At 44.8% G+C, this 10,954-nt stretch overlaps 1 protein-coding gene across 2 annotated transcripts in view; it reads left to right on the top strand.

The window, feature by feature from the left end:
• The window catches only part of IFT46 (intraflagellar transport 46), a 27,989-nt gene that overhangs the window by 9,370 nt on the left and 7,665 nt on the right, over positions 1–10,954 (top strand). Inside the window, exons 2-5 of one of the 2 annotated variants that reach the window (XM_025893949.2) lie at positions 1,940–2,068; positions 2,782–2,878; positions 6,274–6,353; positions 9,085–9,215. In XM_025893949.2, the coding sequence (XP_025749734.1) occupies positions 6,309–6,353; positions 9,085–9,215 (176 nt within the window). In that variant the 5' untranslated portion in view covers positions 1,940–2,068; positions 2,782–2,878; positions 6,274–6,308. Of the gene's footprint in view, positions 1–1,939; positions 2,069–2,215; positions 2,357–2,781; positions 2,879–6,273; positions 6,354–9,084; positions 9,216–10,954 lie in introns of those variants that run through there. The other variant, XM_073903828.1, reaches the window with a different exon arrangement.

Below are 10,954 nucleotides of genomic sequence, written 5' to 3'. Positions count from 1 at the left end.
TGCTTGGCTGAGTTCACAAATCTGTTGTAACCTGTAGCTTCCCTGTCACTTCTCTGGCTCTCCTCTCCTGCTAAGCTTTGTTTCCTGGCAGCAATTAAAACCTTCTGCCACTGCCATAGCTACTGCTGCTGCTGGAACCACCATAGCCACCTTGGTTTCGTGGTTTGGCAAAGTATTGGCCTCCACCACCAAAGGGGCCAGAGCTTCTGCCTCCAAAATTTCCTCCTTTCATGGGTCCAAAATTTGAGGATTGATTGTTGTAATTGCCAAAATCATTGGCAATCATTGCCAAAATCAGCTTCCGCCACCTCCAAAGTTGCTTCCATCATTACCAAATCCGTTATAGCCATCCCCACTGCCACCATATCCACCACCACCTCGACTGCCACCAAAGCCACCTCGACCACTGAAGTTCCCTCCACGACCAAAGTTGTCATTCCCACCAAAACCACCTCCACGACCACCACCAAAGTTTCCAGAACCACTTCCACCTCTTTGGCTGGATGAAGCACTAGCCATCTCTTGCTTAGATAGGGCTTTCCTTACTTCACAGTTGTGGCCATTCACAGTATGGTATTTTTGAATGACACTCTTGTCTACAGAGTCATGGTCATCAAATGTTACAAAAGCAAAACCTCTCTTTTTGCCACTGCCTCGGTCAGTCATGATCTCGATCACTTCAATTTTCCCATACTGTTCAAAATAATCTCTTAGGTGATGTTCTTCAGTGTCTTCTTTAATGCCACCAATAAAAATCTTTTTCACAGTTAAGTGGGCACCAGGTCTTTGAGAATCTTCTCTTGAGACAGCCCTCTTTGGTTCCACAACTCTTCCATCCACCTGTGTGGCCTTGCGTTCACGGCTGCATCCACCTCCTCCACAGTGGCATACGTGACAAACCCAAAGCCTCTGGAGCGCTCGGTGTTTGGATCTCTCATTACCACACAGTCCGTAAGCGTTCCCCATTGCTCAAAATGGCTCCTCAGACTCTCATCGGTTGTTTCAAAGCTCAAACCTCCGATGAAGAGCTTCCGCAGCTGTTCAGGCTCTTTGGGAGACTCTGACTTAGACATGAGGGCGGTGGGAGGGGAGACTTTAACGATGCTTACTCTGCGGTGTCCACGGGCAGAGAAAGCCTCATTTTCCTTTTTAAAGCCACATCTCACTTTCCTCTGGCAGGTTTTCAGGATCAAATTTCAATACTTTTCTCTGCTTTCCTCCCTCTCTCACTCCTCAAATTAACTATGTTTATAGTTTTGAAATATTTTTTACTTAATCTTCATTCACTCATTCCTTCATTCACCTATCCAACGAGCATTTTTTTAATGTTTTTTAAAAGATTTTATTTATTTATTTGAGAGAGAGAGAATGAGAGATAGCACGAGAGGGAAGAGGGTCAGAGGGAGAAGCCGACTCCCCGCTGAGCGGGGAGCCCGATGCGGGACTCGATCCCTGGACTCCAGGATCATGACCTGAGCCGAAGGCAGTCGCTTAACCAACTGAGCCGCCCAGGCGCCCCCAACGAGCATTTTTAAAGTGCCTAATTTATGCATGGTACTGCTGCTTAAAGAACTTAAAAGTTAGACACAGACCCTGCCTAAAGAAGCTCTGTCTTCTTCAGCAAGTAAAAATATAGTATTTCTATATACAAAACACTGTATTTCCAGATCGGAGGGCTAACTAAACCAACCGACATTCATCGGCCGGTTGTGCCAAGTTGTGATCGCTAGATGCCGCCACAAACGCATTTACTGAAACCATAGAAAAACAGGGGACTAAACTGCCCAGAGAGGCTTTGTCCAAACGCCACCAGATCCTCCCCCGATCGCTTTGCGGCTGGGAAGAGACGCAAAGCGCGAGTGGAGAAGGTCTCACGAGACTGAAAGCAAATCTCGCGATTTTTATTTATTTATTTTTATTATTATTTTTTTTTGCCTAGCGACTGACAGCAAGGCCGGTTGCTCCACGTCGAAGCCCCTCAAGTGGCCTGGCCTAATACTGGAGTGAGACCCTGGCCCTAGGCTGGGGTTCTTTCCACATAGAGGAGACGGATTCAGAGGGGCTACAGGTAATTCGTACTCCCCCTAGCAGAAAGAGCACTGCCTTTCTCCCTCCGGAGAGGAATCTAAGGGCACTCCCCTTGCCTCCAACGCCCCCCCCATCTCTTCCCATCTCCTTGACAACCATTCCTTCTCCTCGCCCTTCATGCCACCAGCAACCATCCCGCTTCCTTCACTCCCCAAGAAACTGCTGGGATCCGACCTGCAAGACAGGGGGTTGGAGATGGGGCTGATGCTCTTGGGATTATTGGATGGGACCGAGAGACTGGAGTTTATCCTCTCTTCAGGTAAACAAGGTGACTCCGGAGACAGAACTCTTTCCAGAGCCTCTGCAGCCCCTTCTCCCCCACCCCCACCCCCGGAAACCCCAACAGCTGTGGGAAAACTGACCGAAACTAAGGAGAGAGCTGCCGTCCAAGACGAATACTGTTCTGCCCTTGTGCGTGTATCTACAGCTTTGGGGAGCTGCTGCCTAAATTAGCTGTCTTTTCCCTCCACGATTCCCTCCCTCCTCAGCCAGGCTGTCAGCAGTTCCTAAATAAGAGTTGCAGCAGAATGACTTAACCGATTGACCTGGGGCCAAGGAGCCTTAAGGAAAATAATGGGGGTGAAGGTTACAAGTAAAACCGGTGACTTGGGTAAGGAGGAGGAACCAAGGCTGGTTCGGAATCAGCTCATATCCTGTGATATGAGCTAAGTAATCATGTCTCCTTTCATTTAGACCAAGATTGTTGAAAACCAGACATATGATGAGCGTCTAGAGATTAACGACTCTGAAGAGGTTGCAAGTATTCATACTCCAACCCCAGGACACAAGGGTAAGAGGGATAAAGAGGAAAGAAGAGAAATGGTTCTCAGAACAAAGAATAGGATGGATCCATGACGGTCCCCAAGAAATTCCTATTTTATAATAGCAAATGTTGGCTATCAGAGTCAAGTTTGGCAAACACTTGCCATTATTTGTGTTTTCTAACTGGTTAAGGGGGGGGAGAAAACACAGCCCCCCAGATTCAGGATTTTCCTCCCAACATGACCAGTGTTCCCTGTCAGCGTTTGCTTCGTGATGTGCTCTGCTCACAATCTGCCAGGGATTCATGGTTGGTTGGTTGGTTAGTTGGTTGGTTGGTTTGAACTTATTAAAACTGTTTTGCTCAGTTTTGAAGATGCTTCAACAACCTGCCCTTAACTTGCAATCCCAATCAAAATCTCAGTAGACTCTTTCAACAGGACTTGACACAGTCATTTATTCAACAGACATTTCTTGAATGCCTACCATGTGTCAGCTTTATGCACGGCAATAGGTATACAGTATTAAAAGAGACATTGACCCTGCCATCCTGATGCTTGTAGCCGTGGGAGATCGATGACAAATGAGTAAACAGACATAATTACAAATGTGGTAAGCACATTGATGGAAGCAAAGGGTTCGATATGATGGAGAATAATGGTGAGGAGTGGGGTCTCCTTTTGACGGGTTGGTCAGGGAAGACCTGAGGAGGTAACATTTGAGACCAAAAGATAAGAAGGATTCAGACAGACATTGAGAAGAAGTAGGCCAGGAAAAGGGAGCAGCAGTGAAATGTGAAAAGGACCTCAGGCCAGAAAGAACTTGGGTGCGTTTGAGGATTTGAAAGAGACCAGCATATGGTAGGAAGGAGTGGTATCAAAGGCAGGCAGGCAAGAGGTAGGCAGAAGTAGGCAGGAGGCCTAACAAGAGGAGCTTTTGAGGTGATGTTGCTGGTAGGTGTGTCTTGGATTGAAAGGTGCGACGATGAAAGTCAGGAGCCAGTTGGAAGGACTGTTGCAATGGCTGAGTTGAGGTGACAGTGACTTGGATGTGGTGAGGAAGGTAAGAATAGAGAGAGGACGGGCGCCTGGGTGGCTCAGTTGGTTAGGCGACTGCCTTCGGCTCAGGTCATGATCCTGGAGTCCCGGGATCGAGTCCCGCATCGGGCTCCCTGCTCGGCGGGGAGTGTGCTTCTCCCTCTGACCCTCTTCCCTCTCGTGCTCTCTCTCTCATTCTCTCTCTCTCAAATAAATAAAATCTTAAAAAAAAAAAAAAGAATAGAGAGAGGAGGCAAATAGAAGATAATTGCTGATGGGTTGGGTTTGGCTCTTGGGTTGGGAATCAAGGATGATATCTGGGGTTGCTTGTTTATTGCAGTAAGTATACCTAACATAAAATTTACCATTTTAATCATCTTTAAGTGTACAATTCAGTGGCATTAAGTGCATTCATATTGTTGTATAACTATCTGTACTGTCTATTTCCAGAGCTTTTCTATCATCCTGAACAGAAACTACTCGTTCAACAATAACTCTCCATTCCCCTGTCCCTGGCAGCCCCTGGTAACCTCTATTCTACTTGGTGTCTATGACTTCATCCATTCTGTGCTCCACAAAAGTGGAATCATACATTTGTCCATTTGTGTCTGGCTGATTTCACTTAGCATAATGGCTTCGTGGTTCATCCATGCTGTAGCCTGTGTTCGTTTCCTTCCTCTTTGTGGCTGAATAATATTCCACTGTATGTATAACCACGTTTTGTTTATCCACTTGTCTGTTGATGGATACTTGGGTTTTTCCACCTTTTGGGTATTGTGACTGCTGCCTGAACATGGGTGTGCAAGTATCATTTGAGTTCCTGCTTTCAATCTTCCGGGGATAGATATAGATAGATAGATAGATAGATAGACAGACATAGAGATATGTGTATATATATATATATATATATATATATATATGTATGTATATACATACCTAGACAAGGTTTTTGATCTGAGCATGTATATAATCTTGCCGGCCATGGACATTATCATTTGTTTTCAGTTTGGGCAATGTAGTAGGCTGAAAAATGGTGTTTAACTGGCGTTAATTTGATTTAGAAATCATTGAACATGGGGCGCCTGGGTGGCACAGTCGGTTGAGTGGCCACCTCTTGGTTTCGGCTCAGGTTGTGATCTCAGAGTTATGAGATCGAGCCCCAGGTCGGGCTCCATGCTCTGCATGGAGTCTGCTTGGGATTCTCTCTCCCTCTCCCTCTGCCCCCACCTAAAATAAATAAATAAGTCTTTTTTAAAAAGCGATCATTGAACATGGTTTTCGTGCGAGTTACTTATATCTGATTATACTTTTATTTTTTATTTTTATTTTTTTTTAAAGATTTTATTTATTTATTTGAGAGAGAGAGAGAATGAGAGAGAGAGCACGAGAGGGAAGAGGGTCAGAGGGAGAAGCAGACTCCCTGCTGAGCAGGAAGCCCGATGTGGGACTCGATCCCGGGACTCCAGGATCATGACCTGAGCCGAAGGCAGTCGCTTAACCAATTGAGCCACCCAGGCGCCCCTATCTGATTATACTTTTAATTGTTCAGACTATTTTTATTGCTATCATATAGAGGCTGATTCAGACTTATATTTGTGACTATTATTTGCCAGGAGCTGGGTCAGTTCCTTTCACTTGAGTTTTGTCATTTGATCCTTACAACAGTTCTGAGGGATAAATGTTACTGCCTTCCTTCAGATGTGGGAATACTGAGACTCAGGCTAAGTCATTTTGTCCATGTCATAGAGTTGTTCCCTAATCCCAGTCTTCTATCAATCCAGCCCTCTTATCACTTTATTAATTACTAACCTCATTTTGCCAATGTGTAAAGTAAGAGCAGATTTTATATGATTTATGTAACAGCAGATAATCAACTAGTATAGTGTCTAATCTAATGCCTTACGCACAGTAATGCTTAGTAGATATCTCCTGAATTTAGTCAACAGAGCCATGGCTAGAATTCAGTCTCCTGTCCTTTAACTAGATATTCTTTTTTTTTTTTTAATTTTTATTTATTTGACAGAGACACAGCTAGAGAAGGAACACAAGCAGGGGCAGTGGGAGAGGGAGAAGCAGGCCCTGTTCCATAAAACAGAACAAAAAATATTATAAACTAAAAATATTTGTCTTTGGGCATCTGGGTGGCTCAGTTGGTTAAGCAACTGCCTTCGGTTCAGGTCATGATCCTGGAGTCCCAGGATCAAGTTCCGCATCGGGCTCCCTGCTCAGCAGAGAGTCTGCTTCTCCCTCAGACCTTCTTCCCTCTCATGCTCTCTCTCTACCATTCTCTCTCTCAATAAATAAATAAAAATCTTAAAAAATAAAAAAATAAAAATATTTGTCTTTAAAAATCATCTTAATAATCTAAAGGGAAAACTTTTCTCCTAAGGACTTCTTCATCCCGCCCGTCTTCCTACCAAGACTATGGCTGACAGTAGCAACAATGAGTATGGAGAGGAAAACAGCAAGGTATGGTACAACCCACAGCTTCTCGTGGACTTTCTTGCTTTGAGCTGTTGGTAGTTAGTTTGCGGTGACAGTAGTTCAGTAGTAAACATTTCTTGGATACTCACCTCCAGGGGTTGGGTTGGGTATGTTTGAGCTCATGTAGGAAAATCAGGAGCAAAGAGTCTTAAGATTTTGATTCCTTCAGGAGTAAAGCCTACTAGCACAGCTGACTTTTTGGTGAGAAATTTCATATAGCACAGGCCGGTGCTTTGCAAACTTTACTGATCATAAGAATCAAGTAGGATATTTATCTTTAACAATACGTATTTCCAGTAGTGCCCACCTGAAACTACTGAATCAGAATCTTTAAGGTAAAAGCCTGAGAATTTATATTTTTAGCAAGCACTCCAAGTAATTCTTATGATAAAGCAAGTTTGGAATTATTGGTCTAGCCATCTGTTCATTGTCAACATTTGGGATACTGCCAATATTTTGTGAAAGAGACTTTAATTTTGAAGTTTTAAGACCCAGATGTCACTTTGTTGTTGTTCTGTGAACCTAGAGGATTACTGTTTCTGAATGAAAGACAGAAAGGTGCCTGCAGCTCTAGGCAGGACCGGGAAGCTGTGCACATGCTCTGCTTAACAGCCATTGTGTCCGGTCTTAACGCGAAATCCAGGGGTTACTTTTTTTTTTTTTTTAAGATTTATTTGAGGGGCACCTGGGTGGCTCAGTCAGTTAAGCATCTGCCTTCGGCTCAGGTCATGATCCCGGGGTCCTGGGATCGAGCCCTGCATCAGGCTCCTTGCTCAGTGGGGAGCCTGCTTCTCCCTCTCCCTCTGCCTGCCGCTCCCCCTGCTTGTGTTCTCTCTGTCTCTGTGTCAAATAAATAAAAATCTTTTTAAAAAAAGATTTATTGATTTGAGGGGGGCAGTCAGAGGGAAATGGAGGAGAGAAGCAGACTCTCTGCTCCGCAGGGAGCCCCACACAGGGCTATATCTCATGACCCTGAGATCATGACCTGAGCCTAAGTCAAGAGTCAGAGGCTTAACCGGCTAACATACCCAGGCACCCCCAATGGTTACATTTTGATTGTCCTTCAAGAATAGGAGCTTTGCAAACAAGCGAAGGATATCTGAAGTAATGCAAAAAGCTGTAGTAATGTAGACAGATTGCATAAAAAGCCTAAAAGGTCATAAAAAACCTAAAAGGGCCCACTTTGGGGTGCCTGCCTGGCTCAGTGGGTGGAGCATGCGACTCTTGATCTCGGGGTCCTGAGTTCAAGCCCCACGTTGGGTGTAGAGATTACTAAAAAATATAATAAATAAAGTACTTAAAAAATAGTAGAGACACCTGGGTGGCTCAGTCCTTTGAGTGTCAGATGCTTGATTTTGGCTTAGGTCATGATCTCGGGGGCGTGAGATTGAGCCCCACCTCTGGCTCCTCCCTCATCGGAGTCTGCTTCTCTCCCTTTCTTTCTGCCCCCCCCCACATGTGCACATGCTCGCTCTCTCAAATAAATAATCTTTTTAAAAAAGTAAGTAGGGGCGCCTGGATGGCTCAGTTGGTTACGTGTCTGCCTTCAGCTCAGGTCATGATCCCAGGGTCCTGAGATTGAACCCCACATCAGGCTCCCTGCTCAGCGGGGAGCCTGCTTCTCCCTCTCCTCCCCACTCATGCTCTCACTCTCTCTGTCTCTCAAATAAATAAATAAAATCTTTTTTTTTAAGTAAATAAAGTAGTCCCACTTTGTGACTAGTGTGCTATTTTAACATCTTACCCACAAAATAATTTTTAGGCATTTTTCTATGGCGTATAAAGCCCTCTGCCTTTAGATCAGAGATTTTGCAAAGCACAGCTTTGAAGAAGCAGACCAAAAAAAAGTGAGCAATTTCCTAAATTGACCTAATTTTGCATATTCACCCTAAATTTTTCTAGTCTCCATCATGCTGTGGCCAATATTCAAGACTCATTTATCTTTCTAATTCAGTGTACAACCAGAATCAGCAGAAAGGATATATTTTTGAATGACCTTTAAATTGACCATCAGTATTCTTAAAGAGCTCCCTTTGCCAAACAAGGATAGCTTTGGCAGATTTTGAATTGAGAAAGAACAATTTGGGGCACCTGGGTGGCTCAGTTGATTAAGCATCTGACTCTTGATTTTGCCCCAGGTCATGATCTCAGGGTGTAAGATCAGAACCAACCCCCCCCCCGACCCGGCCTGCCCTGCACTGGGCTCAGCGCTGGACATGGAGCCTGCTTAAGATTCTCTCTCTCCCTCACCCTCTGCCCCTCCCACTCTCCCTCTCTAGAAAAAAGAAAAGAAAGAAAGAACACATTAAGAGATTCTTATCAGGGATGCCTGGGTGGCTCAGTTGGTTGGGCGGCTGCCTTCGGCTCGGGTCATGATCCCAGGGTCCTGGGATTGAGCCCCACATCGGGCTCCCTGCTCAGTGGGAAGCCTGCTTCTCCCTCTGCCTGCAGCTCCCCCTGCTTGTGTTCCCTCTCTCTGACAAGTAAATAAATAAAATCTTAAAAAAAAAAGAAAGAGAAAGTGAGGACCCAGTTTTTGGCTAAGCAGGAGTAGACAAAGCTCCTTGCGGCCTTTCTGGGGAGTGCCAGCCTCTCTTCCTGGAGAATCGGTGCCAGGCAGGAGGGTATCTGTGCGAGCACTAGGTGGGGTCGGGGCAGAGGTACACTAAGCTTCTCTCTATGTGGTGCCTTCCATGCCTGCCCTGCCCTGTCTCAGGAGAAGAAGAAGGCCTCGCAGCTGACACCTCAGCGGGGCTTCAGTGAAAATGATGATGATGATGATGACTCATCTGAGACGGATTCTAATGAAGATGATGATGACGAAGAGCACGGGGCCCCTCTGGAAGGGTGAGGCAATCCCCCAACCGAGGACCCCCAAGCAGGGAGGAAGACACTGGCCTGGGAGGAGATGAGTTGGGAGTGCAATTCTAGCATCTCTTTTGATCTCCCCTACTTAGGACTTTCAGATGTCTCAGAAACCAACAGAATGAATTTTCTTTCTTTTCTGGCTACACTGCCTCACTGAGTCCTGTGATGTCACTTGCATGATCTGAAACTTTGTGGGCTTGGGGCTTCATGAGGATTTGCTGAATAAATCTAAAAGGTGGTCCCTGCCTTCAAGGAGCTCCCATTTTGGGAAAGGGAAAATAAAATTTATATAGATACCTAAGCAATTCTGTTTAGCAAGGAAAACACACATGCACAGGAGCATTTCTACTTTAGGCTCAGCTCCTCTTTGGAAGGGTGGAGAGCAAGTGCTTTAGGAGCCGCACATGGAGGCAGATGTTCCTGGGTGATGCTTTGGCAAAAAAATCTCCTTACCCAGGGGCGCCTGGGTGGCTCAGTCGGTTAAGCATCTGCCTGCAGCTCAGGTTATGATCCTGGGGTCCTGGGATTGAGAGCCTCCCCACCCCCATTCGTGCTCTCTCTCTCAAATAAAATAAAATCTTAAAAAAAAAAAAAAATCTCCAGGGTGCTGGGTGGCTCAGTCAGTTAAGCATCTACCTTCGGCTCAGGTCATGATCCCAGGACCCTGGGATCGAGCCCTGAGTCAGGCTCCCTGCTTCTCCTTCTCCCGCCTGCTCGTGCTCTCTCTCACTATCTCTCTTTCTCTCAAATAAACAAAAAATCTAAAAAAAAAAAAAAATCTCCTTACCCTGTTCCAGCCCACATGCTAGATGAGTCATGACCCATCCCTAGAGGTTTTAATCAAAGTGGATTCTAAGGCCCATCCATTTCAAATACCATTACTGTTAAAGTGATGATGGTGTAGCCATCAGTAGGATTCCATCTGGCCATTGAAAGCACTCTCCACACTGCAAAGAACAATCTCCAAGAGAGTGTTAAATTTTTAAAAGGTATAAAGAGTATTTATGTTGTGCTACCATGTGTATAAAACAAATATTACAAGACTCTCTCCAGGAAACACTAGAGACTAATAATAGTGATTACATTGGAGGAGGGACTTGGTGGGAAGGGGACAAGGGTGGAAGTGAGCCGTAACTTCTACTATAGACATTTGTACCTTTTCCTTTATATCATCTGTATGTATCACTTATTAAACAGTTTAATAAAAATAAGTTACCTGTGGATCATCCACCTGCAGGTAGACACTAAGTAAATGAGACAAAGGTTTAATTGCAGACTGGCTTTTCATGCTTCCCAGTTTACTTCATGATCATATCCTGCTTTCATAAATTATAATCTGGGGAAATGGAAACTTCATATCAATAATATGTTTAATTTTTTAAGTTACTCTCCCCAGAAGGACTTTATTAATACTTTCCAAGTCACTTATGTACTTTGCCAATGTTCATTACATTTTACTTAATTATAATTAATGTGTTCTATTTTTTTTTTACTGTATACATTTCCTGTATCAATACAAGTACTTTTTTTTTAAAGATTTTATTTATTTATTTGACAGAGAGAGACACAGCGAGAGAGGGAACACAAGCAGGGGGAGTGGGAGAGGGAGAAGCAGGCTTCCCGCCGAGCCGGGAGCCCGATGTGGGGCTCAATCTCAGGACCCTGGGACCATGACCTGAGCTGAAGGCAGATGCTTAACGACTGAGCCACCCAGGCGC

Source organism: Callorhinus ursinus, unplaced genomic scaffold, assembly GCF_003265705.2.
Source record: "Callorhinus ursinus isolate GAN/ISIS: 27379988/994484 unplaced genomic scaffold, GSC_fseal_2.0 scaffold19, whole genome shotgun sequence".
Taxonomy (NCBI): domain Eukaryota; kingdom Metazoa; phylum Chordata; class Mammalia; order Carnivora; family Otariidae; genus Callorhinus; species Callorhinus ursinus.
This window is presented reverse-complemented; position numbering and strand designations above follow the sequence as displayed.